Source organism: Erithacus rubecula (genome assembly GCF_903797595.1).
Source record: "Erithacus rubecula genome assembly, contig: scaffold_1046_arrow_ctg1, whole genome shotgun sequence".
In the NCBI taxonomy this organism is placed as follows: Eukaryota; Metazoa; Chordata; class Aves; order Passeriformes; family Muscicapidae; genus Erithacus; species Erithacus rubecula.
In genome coordinates, this window is record NW_027636369.1 from 501 (window position 1) to 16416 (window position 15916).

The 15916-nt window shown below is 51.7% G+C and overlaps 1 protein-coding gene across 2 annotated transcripts; it reads left to right on the top strand.

Moving 5' to 3' along the window:
* The first annotated feature begins 2333 nt into the window (after nt 1-2333).
* On the top strand, nt 2334-13833 carry LOC306815154 (maestro heat-like repeat-containing protein family member 7). Of its 2 annotated transcripts, none has more exons than XM_079331782.1 (14): nt 2334-2491; nt 2830-2894; nt 3039-3155; nt 3343-3491; nt 3800-3947; nt 4192-4379; nt 4469-4606; nt 4884-4998; nt 5170-5310; nt 5503-5679; nt 5826-5981; nt 6141-6242; nt 6608-6710; nt 13763-13833. In XM_079331782.1, exons 1-14 carry the CDS (start codon nt 2377-2379, stop codon nt 13816-13818), a joined length of 1770 nt encoding a protein of 589 aa, XP_079187908.1. In that variant the 5' UTR covers nt 2334-2376; the 3' UTR covers nt 13819-13833. The 2 variants fall into 2 exon arrangements, with proteins under 2 accessions (XP_079187908.1, XP_079187907.1); XM_079331781.1 differs by lacking the exon at nt 13763-13833 and adding an exon at nt 13417-13635.
* Nucleotides 13834-15916: the final 2083 nt, after the last annotated feature.

Genomic DNA, 15916 nt, shown 5'->3' on the forward strand with positions numbered 1-15916 from the left:
GCAGGGCCTCATGGAGCCAAGGAGTGAATTGTGACTGTACCAAACCTCATGGAACCAAAGAGCCATTGTGGAACTTCAGAGCCTTGTGGACCAAGGGGACCACAGTGACACTGTGGGGTCCATGGAACCAAGGGGTCATGGTGACACTGGATCCTCATTGACCAATGGTGCATTGTGACACTGCAGGGCAGTATGGAATCATGGAGACAAATGTGACATTACACAGTGTCATGGCAGCAAGGGGCCATTTTAACACTGTAGGGCCTCGTGGGCCCAAGGAACAGATGTGGTGCCATGGAAATTGTGGCAACTGTGTCACCATGGGACTAATTCAACAGCGGATGCTTTGAGACAACTACAAACTGTAATAAACTCACTAAAAGAAGTAGTCTTTCAAAACCACATGGTGTTAGATACGGTAAGAGCCAAATGGGAGGAGTTTGCATTCTAATTTATAGCAGTTGTTGCACTTCTATAGATAAGCCAGGGCAAAAGCAAACCACTGGCTATTTGAGCAGACAATCCTATAGAGCATGCCCAGGAAGCAGGGGTGGAAAGTTCAAGCCCAAGGAAGACTTAGGAGTCTTCACCCAAAACGACCAGCAGGAGGCTGACGACCACCTGCTGCAGAAACCATGCATGTGTTACAAGGGCTCACATTGTCATGTCATTAGAAAATATGTTGCAGTATGAAAGGTAGGAAAAAACAATTTGCCCATTAAGTAGAAAACATATACAACCTAGAACTGTGCAAAGAATGGACAAGTGATTTTGTGGAGCAATGCTCCTCCCTCCGGGTATCAAATAAACAAATTCCTGCCCCATAGGCCTTCTACTATGGAGTAGTCCTGGCTTCTTGCCTCCTTTTCGGGCATCAGAATGCACTGGATTTCAGCATCATCCTGCCCAGGAAAGAACTGGGTCCATGTCTGCATCCCTATTTCAGACTGTACAAGAACACTGTGGACTTCTTCCCATTCTACCTGGAACTGGGCAACAGTGCCCAAGTTCAGCTATTACAGCCCTGCATGGAGAGACTTTAATTCATCTAGGAAGTGTTTCCAAAGGCCTTGTGTGCGATCCTTGCTTGGTACCTTTAGTCATAATTTGTGTCCCGAGAATGTTGGAATGAATTTCTCTTTTGCAATGTGTTTGCTGATCTTTGGTTTTGGAAATGGAGAAGAGATTTTTGGAAGCTTTATTTATTGCAGTGCTTGAAGTTCCCTGTTTGTGGCTTTCCACTGCCATGCTCAGCAGGCACACAGTTCTCTTTGGATATGAGCTAGCAGCACCAGACACACAGCAACTGGAGCACTGAACATCAGAGATTGGGCTGATGTTTTTGTTAGAACACAAGAAAACATGACAGTGTCTCTGTACAATCTAGTTGTACTGGGAAACTCAGCTGCTGATTGTGTTCTGGTGCTCCTGCCAATCCCTCCCAAAATTATTTCAGAAATTATTTCAGGACTAACAGCTTCTGCCTTCTGACAGACACCAAGTGTTGCCAGCAGTTGCTCCAGCGCTCCTGCCAACAGCCCCTGTAGCAAGGAGCACAGTCCCCAGTGTGTGTGGGCTTTGGCTCCCTGTGGCACAGAAGCCCCCTGGGGTACAGGTCTCTGGGGCAGGAGCCGGGCACCAGCGCTGCCAGGGCTCGGGGGGTGGCAGATCTGCTTGGGCAGGGACTCAGCCACACCTGCTGCTTTCAGTGTTCACAGGTCCCAGGGGTCAGAGCAGCATTCCTGCCCTTGCCCACACGTTCCTGGTCTGTGTCACAGCCACAGGTTTAGGATGGCCACCAGCCAAGATGTGTCCCAAGGAGGCCAAGCCAGCTTGTGTGCAAGGCCCTGTGCCCTTCCTGCTGCGGCTGCGTCGGCAGCCCTGGGGCTCCTTCTGCTGCCCTGAGCCCGCAGAGCAGAGCAGCGTTTGCCCATGGTTTGAGCCATTCCCAACATTGCTGTCGGGCTGCTTAGGCACTTGGGGTGAGGGATTCCTTGCAACCTGGGCCACTTTGGGTGGGCCGGGGGCAGCTCCAGGGCCAGTGGCAGTACATGCAAGGGCCGTTAGTGACACCGTGCAGCACGGTCACCATGGCATGGAACACGACAGGGTGTCAACGGACCCTTGGTGACATGTGGTGATATAGGAGCTGTTGGAGACACGGCCACACCACAGTGCTCAGAGCACGCGACAGGACAGGACGGGACAGAGCGGTGCCGTGAGGAGCCCCCACACAGCGCACTCGTTCCTGCCTGACCCGGAGCTTCCCTGAGTGTTACTCCTGCAGCTGACTTTGCAGCCAGACTGCGGGAGTGTTTGCCTCATAACTTTCCTGAGGAATCTCTCTAGCAGGTGCTCGTGAGGCCAGACTCCAGCATGGCAGCATTTCTCAAGATCTTCAGACTGTTCTGCAGAATAAAAAGGAGAGGAGCTAGAGTTCACCCAGCTCAACAGCCTGAAGAGCCAGAGCAGTCTCAGCCAAAGCAGGATGGTGAGTGGCAGAGCTGGGCCACAGGGCTGATGGCTCCTGCCAGCATGGTGATATCCCATCCCATCCCATCCCATCCCATCCCATCCCATCCCATCCCATCCCATCCCATCCCATCCCATCCCATCCCATCCCATCCCATCCCATCCCATCCCATCCCATCCCCTGAGGACATGCCCAGGGACAGGAGGGAAGAGGGGCCAGGCAGACGCCCTGCAGAACCCGCGCTCCATCCCCTGGGGCATCCTGGGGCTGCCCCTGCCTGGGGAGCGCAGGGCTGGGCTCTGTTCTCAGGCCTCTCACACAGCCCCTCAGCTTTGGCTGCGCTCGCTCTTTGCCAGGTGCAGCCATGGAACAGACACAGGAGCAGGAATCCACCGGTGGCCTCTTTCCCAGAACAGCACAGGTACCTGCAGCCATCCCCACCTGGGCTGGGCCTGCTCTCACTGCTCAGCCCTGCACAGTGTTTGGAGCACTCCATGGAACATCCCTTTCTTCCTGCCCTTTGTTCTCCTGCTACACTTGCAAATTCATCAAATGCATTTGGTAGGAAGAGACCAGCACCACGGGCACTGGCTCCATGGAGAACTGTGACAGCTCCACCACCAACTCCAGTGCTGCCCTGCTGAATATGCTTGTAGAAGAGGGTTTGCCAAGTCCAAAGCAAGTAAGCAGCCTGTGGCAAGGGTTTGATCCTTCCAGGAATTGTTAGGCCTCCCAAGCCACTGGGGCCTGCTGGTCCCTGTCAGCCTTTGAGGCCATCACAGTGTGAAGGGAAGGGAAACACTTCTCTGGGGAAGCTGGGGACGTTACTACCTCTGGCAGCTTTCCAAGTCTCCCCGTGCCTTCTTCAGGTGCCTGCCATGGTGAAATACATCCACCAGTGGCTCATGGCCAATGAGTCTGATGAGCACAGGCTGGACAGGAAACTGCTGGATCTCACCGAGGCACAGCCCACTGATGTGGTGATGACTCTCCTGAGTGTGGCCCCATCGTGTGACAGGTATGGGAGGGCTCAGGGTTCACCAGCCCATCACCCTGTACAGCCTGTTCCAGGTATCTGACCAACAGGGAGTTGCTGGGCCCACTGGCTGCTCCCTTTCCCTGCCCCGGCATGTCAGCCCCCGAGCCTGCTGCCATGCTCCCTCTCTGCCCCTCAGGAGCCTGTCCCCACAGGACTGGACTGTCTGGGTGCTGCCAGCAAGGGACAATGGGCAGAGGCAGAGCTGGCATCCAGCTCAGGCCCCTGCTGCTGCCCAGTCCCTGGTGCTCTGTCTGAGATAGCCCTGAGACAGAGCTCTGATCCTGCAGAGCTGCTGAGACCATGTGGAAGACCATCTTGTGCTCGAGCAGGACTGCGGAGTCGGTGCAGCTGAGACTCCTGGATGTGCTGGGGAGCTGGCCAGAGCACAGCACGTGCACCTCCGATGGGGACACAACAAGAGTCTTTGCCCTGGCTGTGAGTTTCTGGAATTGGCCTTTGCTCACCCAAAGGCTGCCTCTCCAGCAGCTCTCCATCTTCCTTCCCCCACTGCATCTGCCAGCCTCAGGTGCTGGGCTGAATCCTGCCCTAGGGGCAGCTTCAGGGGCACCAGGCCCGGCGCTCCCCCTGAATCTCCCCTGGCCTCTCCCTGCCACGCTCGGGCCCTGCCGCACGGACACCTCGGCACTGAGCGCTACCTCGGGCTGTTTGTCCTTTGCAGGCAACTGTGGTGATGTGGAAGATCCTCCAGGTGCCCTGCATCCCACAGATAGTGATGAAGATTTTGCCCCGCGTATTTGTCCACCTGCTCTTCCAAGTGCTCTTCAGCACTCTGGACACACCCATGGAGGTCGATAAATTGTGGAAGGAATGCCAGCAGCAACATGGCTTTGCTGCCAGCCCCAACAGGTTCTCCGTCCCAGTCCCTCTGTCCCTGCCATGTCCCCAGGGAGGGAGCCAGTGCTCCCAAGGTGACCTGAGCTTTGCTCTGCACACAGGTTTGCAGTGCAGACCCTGAAGTCCCTGCTCTGCCAAATGCAGGGTGAGCGTGTGGTGATGGCAGTGGGGCGCAAGTGTGGCTGGGACACGCTGCTGTGTGTTGACACCCACCACTATGCCGTGGCTCTGCTGGCCAGGTGAGACTCCCTGCTCTCCACTGCCCCTGGCATTTTTGCTCTGTTCCTTGGGTGCCCCACACAGTGCGTGTGGTCATGGGCCAGAAGGTCTTGTCACTGAGGGACTGCCAAGCAGACTGGAAAAGGATGGGAGAGGAGAGTGCCCACAGGGAGCTACCTCCCAAAATGGCCCAGGCCCCCTTGCAGGATGGTGGGGAATGACCAGACCTCTGGGAATCAGTCCTGGGAGAGGTTTGTGGCCCTGGCTCACAGTCTTGGTTACTTTTACTCCTGCCAGGGAGATGTCCTGTGTCTCCCCACCTCTGTGTTCCCGGATCTTTCGCTACCTTCTCCAGCTTCTCAGCACACAGGAGCCACGCTGGGATCTGCCTGCCCTGGCCTTCATTGTGGAGGTGAGCCTGATGGCCAGCGCTGCCTCGCTCAGCTGCCTCCGGCTCTCTGGCCTCTCGTAGCCACAGCTGCCTGAGACGGTGCCCGTGCTTTGGGCTGCTGGCTGGGCCCAGCCCTGTGGGGTTCTGGCCTCCTGCTGGCCAGGTCCCCTGTCACTGCCCTGTGCCTTTCAGGTCCTCAAGTACCAGGACTTGAGTGGAAGCAGTGGTAAACGCGTCCTGCAAATCTTGTCACGGCACCTGCAGAGCGAGTGCAGGGAGAAGCGTTACCTGGCACTCAGGGCCCTTCTCAAGCTCACTGATGATCCCTTGCTGGTGAGAAGGGGCAGTGCCTCAAGCTGCGCTGGTGAAAGCAGCCCCTTGTGTTGGCTGGGCTTCGTGTGCTGGGGCAGCTGCTCCCAGCTCTCCTGCCTCCCGCTTCAGCTGCCCGAGTGCTTCGGGACTGGCCTTTGGCCTCCGAGGCCTGACGCAGCAGGGTGGGGCTTCACAGACTTGTGTTCCACACAGGCAAGAAGGATGTGCAGCCTGGCTGAAAGTCTTGTGCAGCTGCTGGAGGAAGCAGATGGAGAAATAGTTAGGATGGCAGCGATGGTACTCAGCTTTGTAGTGTTTGAAAACAACAGTCTGATAGCCAGCCCCATCGCCCTGCAGCTGGCTGAGGCGCTGCTGACACTCTTTGACCATGTAAGGCTCTGTGCCCCCAGCCAGGCACGGCCTCTGGGAGCAGCCCAAACACTTTGTGCCCTGTGGATTTGCAGGCCAATGCACAGCTGAGCCCTGCAGCCAATTCAGCTGCTGATGCTGAGGTCTTTTTTCTTCCTTTCATGCAGGATACTAGCCAGGTGCAGCAGGTGTCCATACTGCTTTTCCAAGCACTGGTCACCATTCAGCTGGAAAAGGAAGAAAAAGCCCTGAAGAGACAAGTGCTGCAGAGCCTGATCCCACTCTTCATCCACTGCCATGATAAGAATCGCTGTGTGGCACAGGTGAGGACTCATGGGCTGCCCGTGTCCCCCTGGGAGGGGGCTCGGCGGCCTCCTGCCCTGGCACCACCAGGGCTGCAGCCTCCTCCAGGCCTGGGACCAGGGAAGTGACTCCTGTGCCCTGAACTGCGGTGCCATCTCCGCATCTCTGCTGCTCTCCAGGCATCTTGGGAAACGCTGCATTGTGCGGCCAAGTTCCTGCAGAGAAACCATCTTAAAAAGCTTGTGAGGAAGAAGAAGCTGTGGAAGTTCGCCGAGTGCCTGGTAAGGAGGGCCTGGAAGCACCAGGCTCAGGCTGGAGAAGCCCCCTGAGCGCGGCACTCACTGTGTGCGCTTGGCAGCTGTGGCCCTGCCCAGCGCTGCACGCAGGGGCCGCACGGGCTCTTCTCCAGGCTCCTGCGGCCCCGAGCCGGGTGCCCACGGAGCCCCGGCCCAGCGGGGCTGCGGGGCGGGCTGGCACCGCGGCTCCCCGGGCAGCAGCCGGCCCTGTGCCCCTGCAGAGCCCGGCCCAGCGGCTGCTGGCCGCGCCTCAGGGCTGTGTGGGCAGGGGAGGCCGGGGCCGGGCGCGGGCAGCACTGGGCAAAGGGGCAGAGCCCGCCCCGAGCCTTCCCTCCCGCCACTCTCCGCAGCTGGCAGAGGACAGGAGCCGAGTGGTCGAGCACGTGCGCCAGGCCCTGCCGTACCTGCAGAGCCCTCAGGAGCCCCTGCGAGAGGCGGCCATCAGGTTCCTGGGTGAGCCCGGTTCCCTCCCCTCTCCGCCGCAGCTCGGCCCCAGCCCCGGCTGCTGCCCCGGCAGCTTCTGCCATCCGGGCCCGATGCCGTGGAGCCCTGGCTGCCCTCGGGGCTTCTGCCGCCCTCTCTCAGCCGTGCCTTGGGCGGCAGCAAGCGGTAAGGGCCCGGGCTGAGCCCTGCCAGGCCACGAGGGCGAGTGGCCACAGGGCTGGCAGCACCGCTGGCAGGGAGCTGTGCCGCTGGGCAGAGCCGTGACCAGGTCTGTGTTCCCAAAAGTCTGCCCCAGGCTTGCAGCAGAAGCTTCAGCAGGAGGGTGGGAACACTGCTGAGGTGTCCCTTGCGCTGGCTGCCTGGGGACAAGGAGGGCAAGGCTCCCATGCTGGGGGACAGGACAAGGTTCCCTCCTTGTCGATGCCCAAGGCATGTCACTGTGGTTTGTTCAGATACATTGCCTGCCTTTAGGCAAGCATTTCTGATACCTTCAGGAACCTTACACTGGCCCCTGCTAGTATTACAAAGGATACTTACTTTACTAAATTTCCCAGTACAAATAGTTGAGTATTCTGAGTACCTCAGCCCATAAAAGAACGTAGTTGTGCTCTCAGGATTCCATGCGTATCTGGGCCACCAACACGTGCTCATGGAATTGGGCACGATATGCACTCATAGGATGATTATGTTCCCAGCTACTCCTGCAACTTGATTGGTTAATATTCCTGATGGCCTGGAATATCCCAAGAATGAAATTCAATTCTCAAAAGCACATCCTCCACGAGATCTGTTCCATGTACTAAGCGCACGACCAGTACAAATTATTATTGGAGTTGCACAAGAGCTGGCTGCTGGAAAAAAGATTTCTTGGGTGGGATTCCTGGTGGGCTTGGTTACTATATCTCTACATGATGATGGTGTTCTCACCTATGTGTCACAGAAGAAGGGGAATATTTTTCACTAGGTTGTAGTCTCTGTCCATTTTAATTTGCATAATGCAAAAATCCTGATAGGAATCGCACAAAAATGAATGCACACACTGCTTGTTAGAAACATCACAGGTGCACATGGTCACTGTAGTAATCTCCTTTACAAGAGGTTTATGAGTTTCAAATTTACAAGCCATAGAGATTTTACATTGAGGCTGGATAACAAAGGCAGGCATGGAGTTAGGTTTTCCTCAATCTTCAACTGCTCGTCATTTATCCTTATAATCCTCAGAATGCTTCATCTGCTTTCCTTGAGCTGTCCATAGTATTTTTTCTTTCCAAACTGCTTCATGGGCATGTATTACTCTGAAGACATACTTGGAATCTGTTCATCAATTGCTGCTTTTTCCTCAGAGGGCACAGGTTAAACTGATTATCTCTGAGCTGACTCACAGAGGTAGAGCTTCTATCCCCTCTTCCTCCATGCTAATCGTATATCCTGATTTTGCTTGATCTTACAAAGCCACTCCCATCTGTGCTCCTGGAATTGGGGTTTCTTTAAGGTCTGGGTGGCTGGAATAAAGTGGACTTCATGATTTTGATAGTTATGTTACAAAGGTTCCTCATCTGTCTGGTGAGTAGCCAGGAATGGCTGTTGGATGAACTAGAGAAGAAATTACTTTTGTAATTCCATGTTGCTGCACCAAAACTGCAAGATATATAAGAAATCCTGAGGGTGAAAGCCACTGCCCACCCTTTAACTCAAGGATTGCTGCCACTGAATGTGAGATAAACACAGTTATTTGTGTACCTAGAGTGAATTTCCAGGCTTCTTGGGCCTTTGAAACAAGAGCAGCAACTGCTCGCAGACAGTCGGCATCCCCTACTTACCTCACCCAGTTGTTTTGAAAAGTGTGCTGCTGCTATCTTGTATGGCCAATTGTTTGTGCCAGTGCTCCCAATGCCATTCCTCGCCTCTCAAAAGAGAAAAGCTAAAACAGTTCCCAGACATCTGGAGGCCCAGAGCAGGTGCTCTTTTCAATTCCTCCTTCAGCTTTTGAAAGGCTTTCTTACCTTTGGACGATCATTCCAGGTCTCTGGGATTGTTTTCGGACAGCTGGTACAGTGGCTTAACCAGCAGCCCACAGTTAACACCTCAGTTAATACAGCCTCCAGCCCTTCCCAGAAAGGTTCTCAATTCTTTGGCAATAGTAGGGAGTGGGGTTCAGTGTATGGTTCCTTTGCGTTCTTGTCTTAGTCCCAGCTGCCCTTGGAATATTTTGTATCCTGGATAAGCAACTTCTTGTTTGATTATATGAGCTTGATTTCTGGATACAACCACTTAGTCCCAAGTCATTTCATAGGCTTACTGTGCATTCCAAACAGTCTTTTTTCCTTTCAGTGACTATAAGTAGATCATCTACCTATTGTAATACAATTCCTTTTGTGGACACAAACACAATTCCAATCTTGTGGAAAATTGGGCTCACCCAATTTTCAAGGTCCTTAGCAAACAGTTTTCCAAATGTGGCTGGACTATTCTAGGATCCTTGTGCTTATACAGTCCACATAAGTTGAGTTCTCCTTCCAGTCTCTGCATTTCCCCAGTCAAAGGCAAACAGGTTTTGGCTGCCAGGGTCCAAGGGTGTACACAAGAAAGCATCCTCGAGATCTGACATGGTAAACCATTCATATTCATTTTTAATTTGGCTAGCAAGGCATATGGATTTGCAAGCATTTGGTGGGGATCTCCAGCTCTTTTGTTAAGAGCCTGTAGGGATTGAATCAGACTGTAGTTCAAGCCATCAGGCTTTTCTACAGGTACAATGGGTGCATTATATTCAGATTTACAGATTCCAGTAACAACCCAAATGTTACAAAATTGTCTGATAGGTTTAACACTTTTCATGTTTTCCACCTGAAGTGGATATTGTGTAATTCCTACTGGTCCTGTTCTGTGGGACTCCAGGGTGTTCCCCTGGTTTCCCTGAATGCCTGGAGACCCCCCTGGCAAGGATGTCAGAGGCCCTGGCATGGTGCCCAGAGGTCTTGGGGGCTGGACTTAAGTCCCTGGAGAAATTTGCAGGCATTGCAGGAAGAATTACAATCCACAAAAAAAAAGGTAGAGTATAAATTAGACTGTTAGAAAAAGTGGATTTCTAAGAATGTTTATATTAGGGAGTTCGTGGCTAACATGGAGGATTTTGGGCGTGGGACTTCTTTTTCTCCTTCTTCTTTATGCCATCCATGTTGAGTGCCACCCTGGCATTCATTGATTGGTTTGAGACAGAGTTGGACAATGTAATAAAATTGCCATGTATTGGAAAGTAATTGTAAATATTAGGTAGGTAATTTGTAATATATAAGATAAGACCGGCGCTCTGGCAGGCAGAGTGTGCCCTGGATCGAGGTGCTGAACAGACTGCTGTTAGCTAGAGAAAGAATTCCTTAGATAAGAAACAATAAACAGCCTAGAAAACCTCAGAGAACAGCCTCCTGCAGTTTCTTCGGCGCTGGGGCTGGGAAGAACATGGACTTTAAAAACCACCAACATGTCCTGCTGTGGGGATCTCAGGTATAAAGAGAGCCCAGCAGGCAGTGACAGTGTTCCACGTCTAAGTTTAATGATTTCAGGTTCTGCTGCTCTGGCCTTACCAGGGTTCCAGTCCACCCAGACTTTCGGACTAAGAACTTCTGGTGCCTCTTCTGTTTTGGACAAATCTGTAATGAGAGCCAGACTTGGAACATTGTAATTCTTTTTCATTGACTTTGATCTGAACTCCACCAGGGGTAAGCTTTATTTCAACCTATAATTTGTTCAACAAATCCCTTCCTATGAGGGGTTTTGGGGTCATAGGCATATATAGGAACTCATGTATTCCTACTTTTTTTGCCCAGTTTATAAGATTGTGGTTTTAAAATGGATATCTTCTGCTGTTGACTTGTGGCTCCAAGAACATTCACAACTTTACCAGGACCAGTTTCTCCCAACTTTACATTTAATACAGAATGTGTTGCATCCATATTCCCCAAACATTTCATTTTCCTCATCTTTTCCCCCAGTTCTCTTTTGACAAGAGGATTTTCTGGGGGGATGTCCTCCAGCCGGCCCTTGCATTGGCTCAGTTCTGCAGCCACCTTGGGTTTGAGCTGTGGGCAGTCTCTCCTCCAATGCCCTTCTTTCTTACAACAGGCACACTGAGTGGTGCAGAGTTTAGGGACAGGTCTCTGCCCAACCCAGTCATTTCTTTGTCGTGAGCAGGGGTTACTCTGGTTGCTTATGCTCTAGCTGATTATGATTTCTAAGAACTCAGCATGCTACTTCTTTAGCTTTTTCTAGACTTGGTTTTCCCTTTTGAATTTTTAGTTTCTGACTAATATCATTAGAGGATTGGCCCAGGAAAAGGGAAATGAGTTGGTTTTTGCCACAATCATCTGATGGGTCTAGAGCCGTGTATTTACACATGGCTTCCCGTAATTAGTTCCAAAATTCAGTCGGTGTTTCCAGAGGCCCTTGTTTCACTTCCTAAAGCACACCAAATTACAGCCTTAGGGATACCATTTTCTGAAACTAACCCATTCCCAATACCTCAGCAGGAGTTGATAGTGACCAGAATTACTACAGTCCCAGGGAGGTTTTGTGAGAGGCCGTGCTTCTTCTGCGTTTTCTCATGCCCACAGCCTGGCTCTTCCATAATTTCGTGCAGTTTTTAATACCAGCTCTTTCCCTGGGTCTGTTAAAGCATCTAGATTTACATCTGGCATCTCTATCCTCCCAGTCTGGGTCCAGGCCATAACAAACGCCCTGAATCTTTTGGCTACTCCTGATGGATCATCCCAGTATTGACTAGCCACAGATTTCCAGGTTTCTAAATCAGCTGATGAGAGGGGTACCTTGATTTTTATGAGACTCACTGAGGTCCTGTTGCCTCCCATAACCGTATCTGAATGACCATCGCCCAAAGAGATGGTGATCTTGCTCCCAGCCCTTGCAAACGAGTCCAGGGGGGACACTGAATGGTGACAATACCACGACTTCCTTTCTGCCTTTGGTTCTATACTGCAAGTTCTTCCCCTTTCAAGTTCTGGAGAGGAAAGGAGGCTCAAAGGCAGTTTTCTCAGCAGTATTTACCAGGGATTTTAAATGCCTTCCATGTCCTCCCTCTTCCCATGACTCAAAAGGAGCAACCAAAATCCTCCATTCCTTCCTCATTCTCTTTTTCTTTTAAATGTCTTTGTCCTATGGAACATGCAGAAAAACACCTAAGTCCTCCCTTTCCTTCTGTTTTGCAATCTTTTTCCAAAGCAAACACAAAGGAAACCCTTGGGCCAAATTAAAACCACGCTTCTGCTGCAATTCAGGATGATCTTTTGGATAAAAAATGCATATTCAGGCATACAGCCTCATCTCAATTTCCTTCTTTTCCCAAGAGTAGCAGTAACTGCAACTCATGGTTCGGTTTATTGGCTTCTTCTCCTTGTCTTCTGATTTATAAAGGGTTCCCTATTAATCACAATATTTAATCAGGGTTTTCTTAGTCTCCTTGCCCCCGGTGCCCTTCTTATCTTGTTCCATTGTTTCAATATGCACCCAGGGGGCTCGGATCTATTGGCTTGCTGGCTGACACGCACATCCTCTATTTATCTCCTCTTACACTCTGATGATTATTGATGATACTTACTTTTTGATGATACTTACTTTCCACACTGGATGTTATACATTCTTGATTTCTCTCTCCTGCTTGTTCCTGTTACTTTTACACCACAATCGGTACACACAGCCATCTTTGGGCTGCCCTGCACCAATATTCTCTCCTGCAACTGCAGCAATGTATATAAACAAAAGAACTACAATCTCTATATCCCCTACACAACAACCAAGGTATGGGAGGCTTACAAGGAAGATAGGGCATCAGTCACTGTGCTTTCCCTGCCACTCCTGTCATGGGAAAGTGGAAATGCAGGTACAGCTACTGCACTTGCCTTGTGTCAGATGACAAGTCTCATTGGTGGCAGTCACTCTGTTCTTTCTCACCACAGGCTTCATCCTTCACCAGCCAAGCCCCTCATGGCAACAATGGGAATGCGGTTCCACAGGTTCTCGCTCTTTCATACAACACAAGGGGGTACTTAGGGGCTTTCCCAAAACCTAGAAAATTGTCTGAGCACTTAAGGTTGTCCTAGAACCCAAAAGATACCATCCTATTGCTGGACAAAATTCCCAGCTAGGCTGCCTGTGACTTATGTCATGTCCTCCAGAACTTGCTCCTAAGTTCTCTAGATGTTTAATCAATTTCAATTTCCCATCTGCAAGATCATAGAATGCCCTTTCTGTCTGAGACTGTGTCTCAACTTCTTGCATTCCTTGTGATGAACCTTGGAACACACACTCAATTTTCTGACTCTTTCTACTCCAACTTACAGCATTCCATATCCAAAGGAAAAAGTGGGGCAGGGTTGAGCACATTCCCATCCTTTAACATAGGCAAGGGAAGGCCTTGGATCAGATCCTCCTGAGTGCCATCCCACGGCACCTGCAGGGAACCAGGAGTTCTGCTGCAGGCTGGGAAAGCTCGCAGAGAGATGGGGACACCTGGGGGTCCTGGCAGGCTGTTGAGGGCTTCTGTGCAACTGTTTAGGGGGGTTGGTGTTGGTGGGAGTCTTGGGGAAGGAGTTGTCTGGAAGGTGAGAGGTCTAGGCTGGAATTGGAGTCAGCTTGAAGGCAGCATCTGTGGTTTCAGCAGGGAGCTGTGCCCCTGGGGCCGTGACAGGCTCTGTGTTCCCAGGGATGGCCGGGCAGAGCCTGAGGGGGCAGCAGGAAGAGCTCCAGCTCATCAGTGAGGGTGAGTGAGGGCAGCGGGCTGGCAGTGGGGGCTGCAGGAGGAGCTGCAGGCCCTGCCCCGGCTGCGGAGGGCTCTGCTCCCTGTGCGGACGGGGGGCGGCGTGGGCAGAGCACACAGAGATTCCAGGGCCGCGTGGGGGATTCGTGGCCAGCAGCTTTGGGCTGATCCCATTAGTCCCTTCTCCCTCTTGACCATGGCTAGAGCGTGCTGGGATGACTCTGACACGGGGTTCTCCTCAGGTCCCCATAGTTCCAGGGTGTGTCTGTGGCTCTGTTCCACCCTCTTCCAGCCCCTCAAGCCCAGAGGCAAGACACCAGCCCATCATGCTCTCACCTGGAAAATTAACCCCAGTATCCCCACAGAGGTAAAGAACTGGAGTCATCTTCAGGATCCAGTGAACCAGTGTCCCAAGAAGACACCAGATGACACTGAAGACACCAGGAGACACCACCTCTCTGTGCTGCTGGAGCTCCAGGCAGAGCTGATGATTGGCACAGTTCTTGTGGCTTCAGCCATCTCCCTGCCTGTAGACAGCTCTCTACCTCCAGCATTCAGACTATGCACGTCCCTTTTTTCCCCCTCCAGCTCATCCCTTTGCTTTGCCTTCCATCAAGAAACAGTTTGGCTTATTCACTTTGCCTGCATCTCTGTGGAGTTCAAGCGATGCAAATCCAGAGCCCTGGGACTCACAGACCCCTCCTGCCGTTCTCTTCCATGCCCTGTTTTGAGCAGAGACGCAGAGGAACGAGGGCAGATCAGGCTGAAAAGGTCTCTGTGCTGAAACTCCAGTTCCACAACACTCTGGAGTTGAAGGTCTTGCTGAGCACCCCAAAGCCTCTGGCTTTTAGAAGAGCCAACCTGAGTGTGCTCTGAATGCAGCTGGGAGGGATTCCATGGCAAGCATCCACAGAGGGCAAAGGAGCTCGGAATGCTGGAAGGTTTTAACAATAGCTTTCTGAAAGCACAGCAATGCTCCATCCCTGTACAGGGTCAGGAAGAGGGCAGAAGCAGAGAGCCTCAGGGCTTAACAGAGAGCTTTGGGTGTTCCAGAGAGCAAATGAAGCAGCAGCACAGTGCCCGAGAGTCGGACGCGTGACCGTGCCAGGGTCCGGAGCGCTGCCAGGCAGTGCCGGATCCTGGGTGCGGTTCTGGTCCCACAGGTGAGGAATGGCAGCCCCTGCCTCAGACCCAGGCAGAAAGCCAAGCAAGTGGGACCAGAGGGAGAGCAGGCTTCCAGTCTCTCCTGGGCACGGCTGCAAAACAGCCCCTGCTTCTTCTTCCTTTGCCTGTGCTTGGGGTGTGCTGGTGGCAGAGCCAGCCAGAAAGAACAAAACATGAGGCTAGCAAAAAATGTAGATGAGAAGTTTTTTGTTTATGAGCATTTATTCAGCTGATACTTCATACCTGTACATACATACATTGTTTTTCAATATCAGTGTATTTAACCAGGGGTTTACAAAGTGATGTGAACTAGCTATCAGGTCATTGCTTTCAAAGATTTGCTCTCTTCCTTTCATCTTTCTGTTCCTGAGAACCATGGGGAGTTGTAAATGAAAAAGAAGTTCCATGGTATCAATGAGTCCAGTGGATTACTGACCTCAAAATCAAAATCAAAAGTATACATATGCCTTGTTTACTAGCAAAAAAGAGAATACAAGAGAAATCTCAATTTGGATTCCTGGACATGAATCAGATGTAAAGGAAATCTTGCACAGAACGAAATAAAATTAGGATTAAATTTTAAAGCAGCCCTGCAATTCTCACCCTTAATTGTTTTAACAAAGTGTCTTTATACTATAGGTACTTTAGAAAATCATTTGAAATAAAGTTCTATGGAACCATGCTGTCATAAAACAACTACCCTTTAAGTTTACCCTTTCTTCACAGAGAAGAATGCATATTCTATAAATCTGCTAAAGGACAGAATGCATGGTTTAAGATGCTGAGATCTGATTTTTGAGACACAGAGGGTACTTAATGCAGAGATAGTCTAAGAATTTAAAAACCAGTATTAGCAGTGGGGCAGCAAGTTCTGAAGTCTTAGGATTGGTATCATTTATAATCAGGCCTGCTCTCCGCAGTGGGTTTGAGCTCCAGAAGCCAAGCAGAGGCTGCAGGACAGGGAGCTGAGCTGTAGCTGCAGTTGCAGGAGGGGTCCCGTTGGCGGTGCAGGAGCAGCTCCCTTGTCCATCAGCAATGTGCCCGCTCCTCCCCGCCTGCTGCCAGTCCTTCCCTTGCAGTGCCAGCAGGAGCTGCTCCCTGCCCCTGGCCAGCTCCTTTGCCTCAGTCCCTTCCAGTGCTGGCACTACAAGCTCCCTCTTGCCTTGAGCCAAATGCCTGCCTGCACCTTGGGCTGGCTTTGCCAGGTCTCTTTTCCCAATTGTTTGACTCCCAGACTTAGCCCCAGCCCATTGCTTATTTCCATCACCAGGTAGTTTCACAC